Consider the following 19,025-nt stretch of genomic DNA (forward strand, 5'->3'; position numbering starts at 1 on the left):
AAGCTCCTGAAGCTGATAACAAAGATGTGTGAGTGGAAGGACAGAAATAGCTCTTATTGAACAAAACACATGACAAAAACTATTTCTGAGCCATGTTTTGCACATTGATCAATAAAGCTGTTAGTGATAAAGCTCAGGTGACAAATACATTAAATTACAATGTGGGTTGACAAATGGAAATCAGCATAAAATAATTGGCTAAAAATAACAAAGCAAGAGTTAGGATTTCTTTTATCAATAACATTCAAGAAAATGTTTTTCTTTGAACAGAAAGAAGCTAAAAACCAACTATATGACGATCCAGCCCTTAATTACCAGATTATTTTACCAGTTTTCAGCACTGTCCAGCCCAGGACATACTGTAAATCAAACACTTCCCTGACAGACTCCTACCACATGCTGACTCAGCTCATACTGAATAACTGCTATGCAGGGCTCTACTGGTAAATATATGTATGTATTATATGTATATTAATCTACTGTAAATACTGTATATTTCTGATTTGTTGGTGCACTATGAACCAGCCAGACCTCTCAGGTCATCTGGGAGAAGTGGTATTCAGTTATTATGCTCCACATATCTGAAACAAGCTACCAGAAAACAACGGGTCCGCCCCAACTCTCAGCTTTTTTTTCTGTTTGATGTTGCTTTCCTTAATTTGATATAATAGTGAATTTTATTCTTGTATTTCATTTCGTTTTAAATTTAAATACGGAACTGTTTGGGTTTAAGTACTTTCGGTTGCATTGTGCTGCAATGTGCTATAGAAATAAAATTGCCTTGTATTGTAAAAGGACATTATTACGCTGAACAGGTAAAAAAGTCTCTGTTTCCTTCAACACCTTTCTCCTTTAATGTCACCCTGACAGCCAGGTGAAATTCTGTATGTGGAAGGCTGAGTGTGATTGTTTAACAGTGTGCAGACTCAGTCATTTGAAGCGGAGCTGTCACAACAGAGGCCCTGCCCTGTACTTTGGAGCGACATTAAAAGGACACAAAGAGTCAACGAGGGTTAAACAACAACAGCGGCCCTTCTCAGTGGCAGAGTTTTTGCTTCATTGCAACACAAGCTGCAGTTCCTCCCGTCGGCTGATTCTGTTGATAAGCAGTCTGACCTACTGTACCTGTCTGCCAAAAGGTTGTGCCTCTACCCGTCTACTGATCTCATACACTGATTTAGCCTAAAAACTCATGTCCCTCGTCCAAGACAAACTACAGCGTTTTTTACAACCTCATAGTGTTTTAATTCTTTTTTTTTTCTTCTGTTTGTTCACCTTGAAAAAGCAAATATGTGTACTTTAAATTGAGATTATTGTGTCACACATACTAACCCACAGTAAACAAAAAACTTTTTACTAAAACAAAATCCCTTAGATACTCTTACATTATTATCATCATATAGCACTATATTATGTAAATCTTTTCTTATGAAGTGCTGTGAATTACTTTTATTCAACCGGCCTCATTTTCATATGTAATTTCAGTCAGAGATTTTCTGTAGTTCCCACAATGTCTTCTAACAATATTCAGACACCAACAGCAGTCAGCATGTAAGAGCAATGGTAAGTGCAGCAGCCGAAGTAACACACAATACGTCATGTAGTTGGATTACACGGTGGTATAAGTTAGACGAGGTAAGGACCTGTCACTGGTAAAGTAAGATGGTGTCAGAGTTCATTCAAGGCTTCAGTCGATAAAGACACTTGTAAACCTGGTAAGGTAAGTGGTATTTGAGAGTTAATTAAAGGATGTAGAAAAGGGAGACACTTTAAGCTCCTCAATGTTGGTACAACGTAGCTGCACTAATAAAGCCCCAACTCTTTCGTTCTGATGGACTAATGCTTAACAGTCTTTTTGAGAAAATTCAAAAGCATTCTGCCTTTCAGCCTCATTGTAGCCATATTGCAAATGTCTCAATGAAATATTTTTGCATCAATGTTTGCTGTTATCAGGAATAAGGACACACAAACAACAAGATAGATATTTACCATCCTTCTTCTAAACAACACCAACGTCTGTTTAACTGTGACGTGCTACCTTGGCAGCTCACATGCTGAGGTATTTAAAGACAATGGAGATTAAAATCAGTGTAATGATGACACTTTTGGAATTATATCAAGAGATGGAATTAGAGGGATTTATGTTATACGTGTAAGCTTAAAGATAATGCTCCAACCCCATATACCTGGGATTTGCCAATATCACTTGACTCTGGCCCTTTAACATCTCAATCTGGCTTTAGTTTTTTGTGAATGGAGGTGTGCTTCCAAAGCACATTTGGGAAATGCTCATGAGCAGAAGTTTAATTTTCAATTTGTTAAAAATTAAACTGCAAGTGTACAAAGATGTTCTCATCCAACACCCAGTATCTAGAAAAATTGACATGATTAGTTTCACTTAAGTGCATATACAGAATTGGAAATTAAAATGATAATAAAAAAAATATTATAATAATAAAATAATTTAATATTATTATATTAAATCTGAGCCACTAAGAACTAAGGATAGGAAATGGAAGTGACAGGGGCTTGAGCATAATCAGCCTATGAGGAGAGAGAGAAGCATCTAATGAATTGCCTTTCATCAGAACACAAAAGCCAGAGGACTTTGAGGAATGTCCCCTCTCTTATTAAAGGGACAAAGGAGGTAGGCTGGTGTCGTGCCCCCTCGTGGAGGCAGCAGCGGGGAAGAATGTGCAGAGGATGCTGTTGATTGGCATCTGTTGATCGGACCTTTTGTCTCCCCAGTCACTGTTTTCATACCGGAGAACCCAAACTGAAATCGTACTGAAGCCACATTGATTTCAGTAAATAAGCTGGCTGACCAACATTATCTCAGTATGTAGCAGTGGTGGTGGGGTTTCAGTGGATTGCTAAGTAGAGGCAGTCACAGATACCTACTCATTTGTCGGTCTCCGTAGCTAATTGCCTCAGCAAGGGGGCTCCATCCTTGACCGTTCTTCACCTTCACCGGTGCATTGTGGGCCAGCAGCAGGTGGGCACACTCTGTAAGAGGCACAGGAAAATGGTCAGATATGTGGATAATTACTTAAATCATACAAACTTTCTTTGAATGAGAAGTTTTACATCAAGTATAACGTCACAATTAAGACAAATAACAACATATACAGGTAGCAAATAACAGACCAGCAGCACAAACAACACAAGGGGGGAAAGAGAGAGATCTTAACATAAAATGTGCCTAACATAGAGGTCTGTTTGCTTTAGGTGTGTAGCTTTTTGGAATTTAGGATCCTTGGAATATAACCCTTGTGTTTGAGCTAAACATGGGATGAGACAAACATGGGATATGGGGTATAAACACCAAATGCCAAATATGATCTTAACCAGGACATGCCTCACAAACGGGTTATGCATGTCCATGTAAACACAATTAGTAAAGCAACATCCAAGGTGTTTTTTTCTCTGACCATCAATTAAAATGCTGCTGCTTTCTGCTTAAACAGGAGGCACTGAAGACACATTTAATTTAGGCAATAGAAAGAGAGGTAATAAAACTATGAACAAATTCCTTCCAAGTGATGATTGCAGCATTAAAAAATTAAAAACAAGACTCTGCTCCTACATCCAAATCTCCATACACAGATGTTTTAGCCCAGTTTTAGAAATAATTTCCATCCGCACACGCCTGAAAATGCACATGACCATTCATGTATGCTGTGCATGTGTGCGCCATTGTACACCGCTGGACAAGGGAATTCTCATAAATCACTCAAACAATAGCTTGACCCCTGCACATGTAGCAGCATTATCAAATGCACAATTTAACTGCACATCAGCTTGCAGCATCGACAACAAGGTTAGCAATGCCCATGTTATCCATGTATAATTAACCACCAGTAGTCAGTCAAGGCTGTTGTTTGTTTTCTTTTGGAAAAGAGGTAATAGCGGTGTGACAAATAAAGTGAACATGGGTGTCTGGGTCATCATTTTCAAAAGTCTCTGTTTACGCCTATCCTGACAGAAATGCAATACCATCCTTTTCAAACAAAAACTGGTTAAGCAGCGTTTTAAGAGTCTACGCGAGGAATAAACGTAGCACAAGTGATGCGTTTTAAAATGAAAACATATCAGCGTGAATACCTCAGAGACAACTCGCAAGTACTGAGAAATTGTTTGTTTGTTTTTTAACTAGAAAGATAAAAATATACACATATAAACAGATGGAACAGAAAAATGGTGTGGTATTTAGAAAAAATAAGCTTTATTAAAGGCCAAACGCCAATGGGGTAACAAGCTCTAATGACATTCCTCATTGGTCTTTCTATTGTCCGGATGCTACACATCCACAATGCTTGAATGCAAAATATTAAGACACAGAAGAAGGAAAATTAGGTTTTGGTTTGACTTTATTATGGCTAGCATATTTCATTCAAACTCACTTTAACACCATATCGACACTGTGCCTAGCTCTAATGTTGTGTCCAGCTCATCTTTACGGGACAAAAAAAAAAGGAAACACTTTTACTGGCTTAATTTTTTCTTCTTTGCTGCCTGTTACTGGACAAATGCTACTGCATACTTCTGTTTAATCTAATCACACTTTTCTTACAAACTTATCTGATCACTTTGCATTATATTTTAAATACTCGTGTTGTCTGAATGCTATAACCAATAAGCATAAAGCTAAAGTTTTTTCCTGTAGGTTCAAATCAATTATACAAATTAATCCTGGTTTATTAGAGGGTCAAATTGTGCGTAGAATTGAGACGTCAGTTGACCCATAAACCAAAGAGCCATATGGGACCTACGGTTACACAAGACTCATCCTGCTTTAGTCTATACTGCTAGAAAATGAGGAAGACTTCTCAGGAATAAAATGTCAAAACATCCCCTGGAATGGTGTAGAGTAATCCTCCAAGCTGTGCTTGTATTCCAACAATGGGAAAACAGCCAGAGAGCCTCATCCCTCTTTCAGTGGCAAGATCGGCAGAATCCCTTTGCTCTCTGAGGAGCTTGTCATCTTACAACAGCAAGCCAAAAATGAAGCCTGTTGTTCCGGCTCAACTGTCAGTTTTGTCATGACATCATTCATTACAGTGTTGCCGTCTGTACGGCTCGGTCTCAGAGCTGGGCAGAAGCCGTCAAAGTCCCAGGCCTGTGAGCAGCAATCCGCCCTTCTTTCATTGCAAACCTTTGAGTCAACCTATTAGTCATGTAAACAAATTCAAATGGGTTACTACCTTCATGTTCAGACTTCTCTTGCTTAACATCAGTTTGAAAGCTATTAAAAGTTGCTTTAAATTGTGTAATCACAGAGCCAACCTGGTGCTTAGAGCTAGAAATAAAAACTTTTGCCTTTTAACAGAGAGCTTAACACATTGTCAAATATCAAGTCAAAAATACCACATCACCCCTCTGATACATACAATGTTTTATTGATGAAAAAGAGGCCAGGGTCTCATACATTCTTTATGACAAAGAGGAATAGATTTTGAAACTCGTCCTAATTAAACATATTATCCACTAAACAAAGAGTGTGGCTATCTCAGTAGTGTAGTTACTGAAAAATAAAAAGGTATTTTGTGACAAAAATCAAGCACTTAAAAGCACTTAATCTATATTACAGAGCCAATTATCTATTAACACTATTGTTCTAATGTACAGCTTGCTTCCTTGTGGAAGCATAGAAAAAAAAATCTAAATGAACAAAGTCAGGCCAATGGGAAGTCATTTGGCGGTTTTCCACTGCGTGGTATCTACTCGACTCGCCTCGACACTACTCGCCTTTTTTGGTTTTCCATTACAAAAAAAAAGTCCACGGGACCTGCTACCAGGGACTTTTTTTAGTACTACCTCAGTCGAGGTTCCAAGCGAGCTGAGGCGAGCCCAAAAGGTGACGTGGAAACGTGCAGACTGCTGGTTGGTCGGATCACTGCATTGTTAGCAGACAAGAGTGCGGAGTGTGTGTCCGAAACAAATGGACATTTAAAAAATAAATCAAGCCAGACACCGACAGATTATCTACTGTCAGCACTATTCTCACTTTTCAACTGTTCAATATTAAGGGCTGTTAGGGGCTTTATGTCGTTTCCATTATTGCACACTGTTACTTTAAAAAAACAAGACAAGTTATCAAAGAAAAGTTTTTATTTAGCTTTTCAAGTAGCGAGTCAAACCCTCCCGGACATCCCGGTCTTCTTCCACTGCACCCCGTGACAGTGTCCACCCGGCTCTGCCGTCCCAGATGCATTCCAGCCGTTGTCATAAGTCTCTCCATGACTCTCATAAAGATTATACAAAGCCCAGCAGGTCACAACCGGAGATCTCATCGGTCGGACGTCGCCCACCAGACGGTCTGCGGCGGCGGTTTTGCAGAGCGTGAATGCTCTGAAACACAAGCAGCACACATGTTGGTGTAATCGTGGTTGCTAAAGTTCATGTACTGTTCAATACTGACCGGGGCCCCTAACACATGCAAATGTTAGCTAACGTTACCAGGAAACTTAACTTACCCTTTTGTGTCGGCGAACAACAGTCATGTCGACGTCTGAACTCCGGAGGAATTCCCAAACTCCTGTTTTTTTTTAGCGGTGATTTTTGTTGCTTCCTTCAGCTTCTTTTGAAACAAAACTTTTCTTCTGGCTGTGGTGAGTAGCCGACGTGCTGTTGTGAGTCGCTTTGAAAATTACATCATCACGCGTAGCTATGATGACCAGCCACGCTGAGACGTTACTCATTTTGCAATGGAAAACGAACGTAGAAAGAATCGAGTCGAGTAGAGGCGAGTCAAGGCTTGTCGAGTCAAGCCGTTACCAGCAGTGGAAAAACGCCAATTGTGTTTACCCCAGGGGAGCAGGTGAGGTTCAAAGACTTTTCTCATGACAAGTCTGAATTAGTTTTCTTATTACATTTCTGCCTAATTCTGCTCAACCTGAGCTGCATGTTAAGCTATGTATGTTGTACAATGCACAGCACTTCAGAAAGATTGACTAACATCATGCATATCCCATACTTTGATTAAACAAAGAAGTTGCGTTGGCACCAGAAATGGTGAATGTAACTGCAGAGTGCCTCACAAAAGAGCCTAACATCAGCAAACAAAAAAGCAATCCTCTGTGTTAATGCATTAGTGCAATCTGCGCCCGGGCTCGGGGATGAAGAAGTTGAAAACAGAGTTTGATATCGAGAAAATACAAGCGGCCCAAGTGCACGAGTGGTTTGCTTTCTGATGAAAGCACTGCATTCCCTCTGGTCTTTGACCTATATATCACCCTGCTAAGCAATGATTGTGTAATAATAATGACTACATTTAGCAGATACACATTATATAACCATGATGAGAACAGCCAGGCCATGTGTACTGGCCTGCCAACCTGCTTGTTTCTGGTCTGGCTTCACACTTTCAGGTACAAGGAGTGGACTATGTGGCTTTAAGGATTATCCGATATTGACAAAACTATTTGAATGATTGGAATCACCATAATGTATAGACACATAAGCATTGATTTTACATAGTTTAAATATGTGTCAAATGTTTGTACTACTGATTCACATTATTAAATTAAGATAGATCTAAAGTATTCGGGAAACAATCCCAGGAGTTAGGCGCCAATTATGACTATGGTAAGTAAAGATTCCAATTTTGAGTAGTAGAGCTATTGTATAAGATTTGCAACTAACAATTTAGTTATTTATCTGAATTTATCTGACAAGATGGCAGGCTGACTAAACACTCTCCCCAAAACACAGATTATTTTCCCAGATCCAAGTGCTTTGATGCTGTAATATCACTTTTATAGTATGGAAGGGGACAAAACCTGCAAAGCTAAAAATAAGATGACAGAAAAAACTGGAAAATAGGATAAAATGGCGGTGGAGTGCGACGACGTTGTTGCTGCCCAATATGAGGAGAGTGCAGATTTGAGTCGCGCAAGCTCAGATGTAGATGCTTTACGGCATAACTGCCGAACTGAAATTTGTAAAATCCATGAAATGATAAACTTTTCTCATTACAACAGAACAACAGAAGATGGAAATCATTTCAAAAACATTTAAGCTATCTGTGTTTGTTTGATTGCTAATGTCAGCTCAAAACATTCAACTGACAGCCTTTGTTGTGTTTGATGCTAACTTGCCAGCAGTGAACCAACTTCGATAAGTAGGTCTATTTTTACTGTATTGACATTACAGAAGTCTCTTGTTAGCATTTTATATGCTAGCTAGCTTATTGTCGAAAAATGGCGCATGCGCAACTCACAGCTTCAATCGTCGCAAAGTGACGCATGAATGATTCAAATCTGTACTCTCCTCACATTGGGCAGTGACAGACGTTAATCTTAGCTCATCTCGCCCGGCCGAACATGATCCGGCTGAAACTAGCCTACTAGCTAGCATCCACGCAGAGATTAAGGCGATACGGGCCGACGTAAGGAGTGAGCTGCACTCGTTCTGGTCTACGTTGAGAGAGGATGTGAAGAAGGAGCTGACTAAACTTCGAGACAAAATTAAGGTGGGGACTTGAAAAACACAACAACACGAGACGAAGAGGCCGAGCTGGAGGAGTGTAACCTCAACCTGGAGGACTCGCTCCAACAAATGCAGCAGAAACAGGAATCCATGCAAACAAAATTGATAGATTTCGAAGCTCGGTCACAGCGAAATAATATCCGCATTTACGGAATTCCTGAGGGTGAGGAATAGAATAACATGATTGACTTTTTGTTCAAATTACTGTCATAGCTGGCCACCTCCGGCGAGCTTGATCTGAAAATACAACACTGCCACAGAGCTCTTGCCCTGAGACCACCACAGTAAGCTCCGCCACACTCCATATTAATCAACTTTCAGGAATACAAAACTAAGGAACTGATCCTGTTGTCTGCTTGGAAGAAGACGATTTACAATGACGCAAGAGAAGCCGCGGACGACCTGCAGAAAAGGGTGTTCCTTGTCGACCAAAATGAGTCCGGTCCAGCTCCAGAACCTTGCATAACTGTGTGGGAGAGGGTCGGGTACAAGCATCACCAACGAGCATCCCGTCCGGAGCAGATACGAGATGAACTGAGCACTTTCCGCCACTACCCCCAGGAGACCTGACCCCAACGCTAGGCTCTGAATGTGTCTGATCTTCCTCAGCCCTGTCAGGTGAATTGGTTATCAGCAAATGACTCAAAACATGTGTTATCCTCCCCTCCTCCTCCTTCACTTTGATTTAAAGACTGACTTTTAGCTTGAGATAAGCAGGTTTGTTTACAGAGGGGAGAATGGACTGGTGGTAAGACCGCCATGGTAGAGTTCAATGTCAATTGAAGTAACTTTCCTAACTTCTAAGAGGGGCCCTTTTGTTAAATCAGGCTTTCCCCTCAATTTTGGCGAATATGTAAGTTCTCTAATTGTGGAAGTCAACTTATTGTATTCTCGCTGTGTTCTGTTTTGTTCATCTTTCAACAGTTACTTGTACTCAAGTTCAAGGGTAAGGTGTTTCAGGTTGCAGCAAGTCATTATTGACACAAAGAAACAAAGCAAATGGAATATCAGAAATACAAGATAATAACACTAAATGTAAATGGGCTACATAACCCAGTGAAAAGGAGCAAAGCTATTGCTCAAATTGAAAGAGAAAATATTAAAGGGGCTTTTTGGCAAGGGACACATCTCTCCAACTCAGAACATAATTTTCTTTTAAAAGATGGGGTTTGCAAACACATTTTGTTCCTTTCACAAATCTGGGCGTAAGAGGAGAGTGGCAATTGAACTTTCAAACAAGTTACAGTTCCAATTAACTGCTCAAATTAAAGATAAGGAAGGTTGCTATATCTTAGTAAAAGGCAAGATTGAACACAAAGAAGTCACTCTGTTAAATGTATACAGAATAGGCCACCTGGGTACGACAGATCATTTATAAAAAAAATATTTGACCTATTAACCCAAGAGTCATCAGAAACTTTCATCTGTGGGAGGGACTTGAATATCCAATTGCAACACAAACTTGACTTGATATGGAGGAACCTACACCCCACAGAAAAGCAATTTACCTACTACTCCCCTTGTCACGCAGAATAATCCAGATTGGATTACTTTTTTATCCCGGCTGCAGATAGACTTAGAATAACTGAATGCAAGATAGGTGTTAGAGATGTCTCAGACCATAACCCTGTCTCTTGATAATAAAAGGAAGAATACTCTACGGAGGTTCAATACAAGCTTACTGAGTGACCCAGAGATTAAAAGGGATGAATGGGAGAGAATGAATACAAGATAAATTTGTTTGCAGACAATATATTGCTCACTTGATGTCCCTTTTGAGATTGTTTGGCTCCTATTCGGGTATAAATTGAATACACATTAGATTCAGATACTCTCATATTTTTTCAATCCGAATACTGACTTGAAAGGCAGATTTGATTTTAAATGGGACACCCCTGCTATTAAATATCTGGGAGTCTGGATCACAAAAGACATCATCAAAATATATAAAAGGAATTATAATCCAGTTATTAAGACAATCAGGACAGATCTAGAAAGATGGACTGTACTGCCCCTAGACATGTCTAATAGAATCAAAACGATAAAAATGAATGTCCCTCCCCAGCTTCTACAGTTATTCCTGTCACTTCCTGAAGAGGTCCCTCCCAAGGATTTTAGGGAATGGAATAGAATGATATCAAGATTTGTCTGGAACTGTAAGAGGCTTCAAATTAAATATAAGATCGCAGTTCCCCAGAGAAGAGGATGGACTTTCCCTACCGTGTGTAGAGGACTATTATATTGCCGCCCAGAAAAGACCCCTAGTTTGTTGGTGTAATCCAAACTTCTCCGCCATACGGAAAGATTTGGAACTAAAGCAATCTCAAACATCAGCACAGTGTTTATTAGGTAACTCCCAATACCATGTCACCTGGACAATATAAATTGCAGGACCAGATTGCCCTTAATGTGTGGTTTAACAAATAAAAAATAAAAACCAATCTGATCAGCATGTTTACAGATGCATTTAAGGCTAAAGACAGTAAATTAATATCATAAATTTATAAAAGATTACAAAATGACTGGAGAACTATTTGGGCGGGTCAAGCTAAGATCACAAACTCCAGAGCCTGGCCAGAATTTCGTGGAATGCACATAAGATTTTTGTGACCCCTAAATTGAAATCTAAACAGCAGGGTTTCCGGAGACAGATAAATGCTGCAAGCAATGTGGGCAGACAAAGGCAGATCACTTTCATATATTCTGGTCCTGCCCCTTATTCAACCATATTGGCAAGACCTTGCTGGAGAACTTTGGTCAATCTTTGGTTTCAAAGTTGATTTTTCTTTTATTACACTATATTTGGGTAAAATCCCAGTTGGACTTATTGCCTTTTTACCCTAAGACTATGGGCTGAACAGTATACAAAGAGTAGCTCAAAAAAGATTTTTCTGTCTCTGAACTTATCAATAAAATGACTAGTTGTCTCAGCTCTAAGTCATATGATACAGTTATAATACAATGTAAAATGATACGGTTCTTTTGAGTTGGTGTTTTTACTTTGTATTTTCCTAGTAGAAAGCTGGAGAAGAATAATCAAAGAACAGCAGGTGATTAATTTGAATCAAATCGGAAAGAGCTGCTGGATCCATTAACAGTTGGCCTAGAACTCAATACCAATGGTTTGCTGTCTGATCACAGGAAGTCTCACTGTGAGTCTCTAGGTTGATTGGATGTGCAGCAGCTGTACGGCAGTCCTGCTCGAGTCACATACAACTCTAACAGAGGAAGGAGGGAGGCAGAGCAGAATGGAGAAATAATATGTGCAGTGGCTACAGAAGGGGCTCTTTTCAAGAGGCTCTGTGGGCTGTTAAAACCACACCATCACCACCTATTCTAGAAAACGGTTTCTGCTCACTTCCTTGCCATCGATCACACACTTAGTGACTGAATCAAACAGCAGTTCAAGAGTCACATTGTTGCAATCTCAGGCAAAACTGACACTCTTTAACATCACCTGGTTTGCTTTGTAGATTGTCTCAAAACAATACTGTGTTTTTTCTACAGACAAAATGAATGTTATTGTACATCTTGATTAAACAGGCTGCATGTTTTTTTTAGAGATGACCTGATAAAATGTGCTAATGTGCAGTTTCTGAGGAAGACTAACCCTGCCATATTGGCACTTTGGTTTCAAACACTCACTAGGTTGTCTTATGGTGTATCTGATACCAATTTAAAATATCTAGTGATTTTATCTTTGTCGCCACAGGAACAGATATCGCAACCCCAGGAAAAAAGGAAAAGGGAGAAAAATCTTAAGCCTATACCTCTGACCATGGTGTCATCTTTGGTGAAATACAGTAGCGTACTTAAAGTTTCCGGATACACTGCAAATAATGAATCAGATAGTAACCTGAAGAGTATCTATTGAATAGAAAAATCCTATTTATCTAGAGCTGAAACAATTAGTTGATTCATTGTTGATTAGTTGATTAACAGTCAATAAGTCATTAAGTCCTTTTTAAACCAAAAATGCTAAAAATTCTCTGGTTACAGCTTCACAAGTAAAAAAACAACAACACTATTTTTGTTTGATTTATATAATTTTAAGCTTTATGATTTTGGGTTGTCGAGTGTTGGTCATACAAAACTAAACTTTTGAAGATTTCAGAGAAACTGTAATGGCTATTTTTCAGTACCACAAAATTAATTGATAAAATAATTGGCAGACTATTTAATGATGAAATAATTGTTAGTTGCAGCAGCTGTGCACATTTCCCCTAAATACTGTTAGCAAACCCCAGAGAAAAAAAGTTCCCTGTTCTAGTAACAGAGACCATATAATCAATTTTTCCACAAAGGTCAAAACAAGTGGATAAAGAATTATGCCTCCATGTGCTGAACCAAGTTATAATTATAAAGAGAGTTGGTGAAGATGCTGTAGTATCTCACAAGAAACAAGTCCACACTGCTATACAGATATTCCTATTGGGAAAACTTTTCAATTAGCCTTGCACCTATAGATATGAACATATTTGTTACCAATAAAAGAATCAACTATTATTATAAATAAACTGCATTTTGTTCTGGTTTTGGCTGTTGAGGACAAAAGTGGTCTCTCTCCTTCTGCAAGGTATTTTTTACCTGTCCAACAGTAAAACCTCAAATGGAAGGGAGACTAGACATGCATCACTTGAATTACTAGTCTGGTTGATAACAAACACACATTATGCCATACACAAAGAGAGCCTTGTCCTCTCAATCCCAACAGACCAGCCACACCCAGAGTATGATCTCATGCTGTATATTTCAGCCTGTCTGGCCTGAGCATCCCTGGAGGACAGGCTAGCAGCTCAGGCAAGAGATAGGCAACCTCATTAGCACAATCAATTCCATAGCATCCCATCAACCACTACACTTTAGCAATCCACTGTCTGGATTACTCATAGGCAGTGGCAGAGCCTTTACTCCCATCAACAGGGATTGAACTTTGCAAATGTTAAATCAATTGACAAACCATGCTCCAATGACAGCCACTAAACAAATGGAAACGTACAGTTCGAGAAACCCTATGCTTGATTTGTTCACTGAGAACCTGCAGCAAAAGAGGGGGGATTCATTTTTCAACAGCATGTTCTGAAGTCTCCTTGCATTGCATTAATATGTTATGCACATGCTTTCAGTCCAACCAGTGCAATTCAGCTAAGAACAAAGTCATGTAAAGACTTGATACATCATGACATATTCATCATACACTCCAAACTGATTGTTATTCTAGGACGTATGGTGATCTGTGATAAATGCACGGTGGTGTGCACACACAAAGATGGGCAAACAAACTGAAACACACAAGCAAATAAACAGAAACAAAAACAAAAGACATAAAGACACGCAGCGATTCAATAAGAACACCAGAGACGGACATACAGTGTATAAACCACATGGAGGTGCAGCTTTAAAAATGACTCACCTTTGTGCCCCATCATGACGGCGAGATGCAATGGTGTGTTTCCTGAAGTAGAGAGAAAAAAAAAAGAATTTGCCGGCCGCTTTTGATAATCACAATATGAGACTTGGGTCTGTGAAAAGCACTGTGCCTCTAGGACTGTCACACTCAGGGTGAATTAGATGTTCATATTAGGAGGCAGAATCCACTAAATACCAAATTATAAGGTCAGTAAATGCCTGTTGTGTGTTTTCCTACCACGACGAGCAATATCGTAGCATCTATTACTAAAGCAACTACTGAACCCCCAAAATTAGATGCATTTAACTAGCAGCATGACATGTGAAAAATATACAATTTGTAAAATTTTGCAATAACCATATGACTTGTGATAAAAAAAGGACATTAAAGTGTACTGCCTAAAATACAACAGATTGCGTTAAAAAAATTTAAATGTCAAACATTCTTTTGTGTTTATTGCAAAAGTGGACATCGCAATGCAGATAAAAATACATATATATTGTGCAGCCCTACTGATTGCACTCTAGAAATGCATTCAGGGAAAATAACATTTGAGTCAGGTGTGGATAAGCATAAGTTTGTTTTTTTTCCTCCAGGAAGTGAAATGGGCCTAATGAGCTTTGGAGAATCCCTCAAAAGGCAGACATAGGCTACTGCCCGGTTAGCTCCTTCAAGCTTCTCGTGCTGGGAGAGAGCAGTAGGCAAGCATCCAGAGTAAGGCTAAGTTCACACACACTCAGGCGGCCCGTTGAAAACGCAAGTCTTCTATTTATTTTGAATTGTGTGTTTTGGCTGTGGCAGTAGGGGCTGCAGGGGAATGACAAAAAAAACTGCAACATAGCAATCCTGGAAGTGAAACATCATGGATATAGACTATGGATCATGTAACGGACGATCAGAATTGCCAGTCTTTTACGGGGATGGGAGAATGCTGTACAGTAAACGGGAAAAATCCTATAGCTGCCACAAAAAAGTTTAAAATAACTAAGAGGGTACAAAAACGAAACACAAGCACTTAAATGCCGGGGAGTTGCTTGTGTAACAGCAGACTATTTCATGCAACAAGCTCCAGCAAAAAGTACAGTGTTTCTTTTCTTTTGCTGTAAAATTCCGCTGCCTTTGAATATGGTCAGAAATGCAGAGAAATATAAACGATCCTACAGAAAACAATAGTTGTAAACTATAAAGTTTACTTTTGCTTCATTGGGGGGTTAAATAACAAGAGGACATCACACAAATGAGCCAGGTGACATTTGGCCAAACTGACCAATCTAGTCTGAATGAAGCCTTGGTCCTGCCTTGTCGAAGCCCCAATGTGCGTAAGAAAAACAAGCTGGGGATCAGCCAGTAGTCCCCCTGGATTTATTAAAAAACGAAGACGCCAATTAAATGGAGGTGAATGGAATTTCATTTGTATTACCAATGAGCCTTCCCAAAATCAGTATCACAGTTACTCCAGATCTTGCTGTTAGTCTTTTCCATTGGCACTATTTCTTCAATGAATCCATCATATTAGTCATCTATTTTGTCATTCATCAGGTAAAAACTGCCAAAAATCAATGGTTCCAGCTTTTCAAATGTCAAGACTTTCTGCTTTTAAAAAAAAAATTGAATATCTAAACTTTAGTTGGATAGACAAGCAATTCCACAACTTTCTTTTTCATTATTCTCTGAGATTTTGCAGACACCGATAATTCAATAGAAATGTATTTGATTAATTAGTAATAACAATAATTATTAGTTGCAGCCTATTACCCTGGACAACTCAAAAAACTGGAGCAAAATATAAATCTAAATGGTTTGATACGACTCCGGGTGCAGTAAGCGAGAAATGTTGTTTTCGTGATGTGGTTAGGTTGGGTTTATGTGAAGAACCAAATGTAATAAAGCTTTATTTCTTCATTCTGATTCCTACTTGAAGTGTAACGCTGATTGATTGTAATGACATCACATGACAGTTGAGCTTCAGCCTGTATCCAGTGGAAGCTAACTAATGTGTGCATAAAACACATAAACTGCCGCCGATGAACCATGCCGATCCTTGCAAAACCTTTGAAAAATACAAGCTCAAATTCCAAAACATCAGAGGCAAATGCCCTGTCTGACACCTTGTTGCCTTACACCATGTCAAAGCTTTGTTTGAAGACAGAATACATTCCTGTACTGAGCTCAAGTACAGGCCATCTTTTGTCTCGGCACGTGAACCGGAACAATACAATCTTGTCTTTTTGTTAGTCCAGGGAGTGTTTATGTGGAAAGTGTGTTGTTATCTCAGCAGACTTTGCCCTGCAGAAGATGTGCTATCATTCTGGGAAAACTCTTAAAAATGATACCCAAATCCATACAATGGCTTTTCACCACTTCTAATAGGCAACAGAGATGGCTTATCCGAGAGGGTTTTTGTATTTCTAATTAATTAGACATGTCAGTGCTGTAGGTGGGAGGAGGCATTGAAGCATAACAATCATTCATACACTGTACTGTTGATTTGAGGGCACTGGATTTAAAGTAACTGCAAGGTAGTGGAATCAAAACATTCATCATTCTGGCCTTGGTAGGGAGGTACCTCGCCTACTCCCAGTGCTGCTAGGGGCTGATGGCCTATTATTAGCTAACTAAAACTAAGCTTCACTGGACCTTAAAATTGGTGGATCATTATGGATTTTGGACTCCTTTATTCAGGGCTAAGAGATAAGCAGTTGGTAGACTCACCATGGACGTCTTTCTGGGCAATATTCTGCGTCCTTATGAGTGAAGACAGGCGTCGGACATCTCCTTTAAACACACATTCATGGACGGGAAAGTCCTGCCCGGTTCGGATGATGGGGTTTTTGTTGTTGTCATCGATGACATCCGATGTTGACAGTGTGTTGGTGTTAGCATTAACCTGCGACTGCTGGTTTTGCTGCTGCTGCTGCTGCTGCTGCTGCTGCTGTGTGGATGAAGACTTGGTTAACTTGTGATTGCTAAAGATTTTACTTGCTCTGCTCTTGTTGTTTGTCCTGGAGGCGGTGAACGTCCCGGTTGCAGCTTCTTCATCCGGCTCTAGTAAATCCTCGTCCTTGCTGGGCCTGTGATCCTTGCGCAGGGAGCGGATCTTCTCTCCGGTCATTTTCTAAACAGTTGACGCTGACGGAGCAGAGGGTGTCGTCGCTGACGATGACCCTCCGGGCGAATTAAGGCGATTCGCCAGTTGGATGTATTCACGCAAACACTGTAAACTGCACAACATGTAGCTAAACACACTTAATCCTCCACCGGACAGGCACAAACGACACTGTTTTTAAAGAGGACCAAGTAGCTACTTCCGTTCACCGGTTTACTATGAAAACAAACACTTCAGTCTCCACCTATCGTTCAAAACCGTCGCTAGTTGCTGCACAACGTAAGCAGCTCCATGAGACTGCTCGCTTAATGCATCCATGCAGTAGACTAGTGCGGAAGATTCAGCTGATATCTTCCGCCTCGTAGTATCGCGAGAGTTAATAAAAGGTTAGTAACGGTCATTACCTCAATGCATTTGTTCTGGAAACAAATTATATTTACTTTTGTAGAACTCTTATGCAGAAAATACCTTGGTGAACTTACTCTCATTGTTGAATTGTTAATACTAATTATATAGTTATGCGTTATGCTGTAATTGGTTGAAATGCCTCTTAGTTTAACTTTTTTATATCCCGGCGTTAGGGTATATTCTTATTATTCACTTAAATCAATACCACGTGGTAAAACCACCAGTCAAATTCCTGGATTTACAACACAACATAAATAAAAGTAAAATTAAAGTACAATATAAGTACATTATCACCAAAATGTCCTTAAAGTATCAAAATGTTTTTTATGACAAATGTGAATTGTCATACAAACATACATACAATTGTGAAAATGTTCCTCTGATATGTTGTACAGTAGAAATGTAAAATAGCATAAAAAAGTGAAGACCTTCAAAACTGCACAAGTACAATACTTGAGTAAATGTATTTAGTTACATTCCACTACTGTACAGTTTATTGTATTGTACCATGATACTAGTACTTCATCTATAACAATCTTAAAGTCTGTGTATTTGAATTCTATGAGCAGATGATGTGAATATTGATTCACTCAGACATACTGATCAGAACATATTGTGCAATTCATTGCACCTAAGCCCGAGGAAAAACAAGGATACAAATTATATTTACATTTTGACTATAAAATATATCAAAGATGACACAAGCAGCTGCCCCAAGTGCACAGACAGATCTTATAAAAAAAATCCTGTGGTTGACTATAGGGTAGTCAGACAAAATAAATAAACATTATTACTCTTACAGTTTATCATTTTGTAATTCCTTAAAACTTACATGTAATAAAACATCTCCATCATCCAAGCACAGCAATGCTTGAAATAACGAGACGGCAAAATAATGAGACGCAGAGCAGAATTTCTGTAGAAACGGTCTTTCCCATTAGAAGAGAGCTCACTTGACTACGCACTTATTTAAATGTATTACAATCATATTACTAAGTCATCTGTTCATGTTTTCAGTTGTGTCTGACGTCTCAGATCCAGTAAGGCAGCTTGCAGTAGGCAAGGATCTGTGAATTAACTAGCCTACAACTAGAAGTATTTCTTAAATTTTCTTCTGTTCATCTTTATATTTTTAATACCTGCATGCTCAATTCAGCACCTATGGTATACACAATATATTAAGTGCTGTTGTGTATTACTGTGGCAGTATTATTGTAGAGTATATTTATCAGATTAGTTTAGGCAGGGTGAAGCAGAACATAGTGATGTCACTGAGTCAGTCAGTACAGAGAACTTCCTCTCCCTGTAGCTCAAGAATGGAAACACGGCTAAACGGCTTGTGTGCTGTCTGCCTCTAGAAACAAAAATAAAAATTAACAAAATTCAATGTAGGCCTATATTTTCATAATGACGACAAACATTATATAGTGCACATTGGTGGTTAGGAAACTTAGGCCTATTGTAGGCTATGTGGTTATAGAAAAGTTAAGATGTTGTACATCATTTTTAGTTTGATTTCCAAATTACATAAACTATCTGATTATTACTAGGTAGAATTTACTTTGTAAAGTAAAAAAAAATAAAAAAGAGAGAAAAAAGAAAAGAAAAAAC

General features: G+C 39.1%; 1 protein-coding gene across 2 annotated transcripts in view; it reads right to left on the reverse strand.

The window, feature by feature from the left end:
• LOC117951043 (ankyrin repeat domain-containing protein 13C-like) overlaps positions 1-17,370 on the reverse strand; it is a 32,942-nt gene extending 15,572 nt beyond the window's left edge. Inside the window, exons 1-3 of one of the 2 annotated variants that reach the window (XM_034882524.1) lie at positions 16,613-17,370; positions 13,904-13,945; positions 2,902-3,006 (exon numbers count right to left, since the gene is read on the reverse strand). In XM_034882524.1, coding sequence (XP_034738415.1) covers positions 2,902-3,006; positions 13,904-13,945; positions 16,613-17,012 — 547 coding nt within the window. In that variant the 5' untranslated portion in view covers positions 17,013-17,370. The remainder of the gene's footprint in view (positions 1-2,901; positions 3,007-13,903; positions 13,946-16,612) is intronic. The other variant, XM_034882525.1, reaches the window with a different exon arrangement.
• Between the last annotated feature and the right edge of the window lie 1,655 nt (positions 17,371-19,025).

The sequence above is a fragment of the Etheostoma cragini genome, chromosome 9 (assembly GCF_013103735.1).
Source record: "Etheostoma cragini isolate CJK2018 chromosome 9, CSU_Ecrag_1.0, whole genome shotgun sequence".
Classification (NCBI taxonomy): Eukaryota; Metazoa; Chordata; class Actinopteri; order Perciformes; family Percidae; genus Etheostoma; species Etheostoma cragini.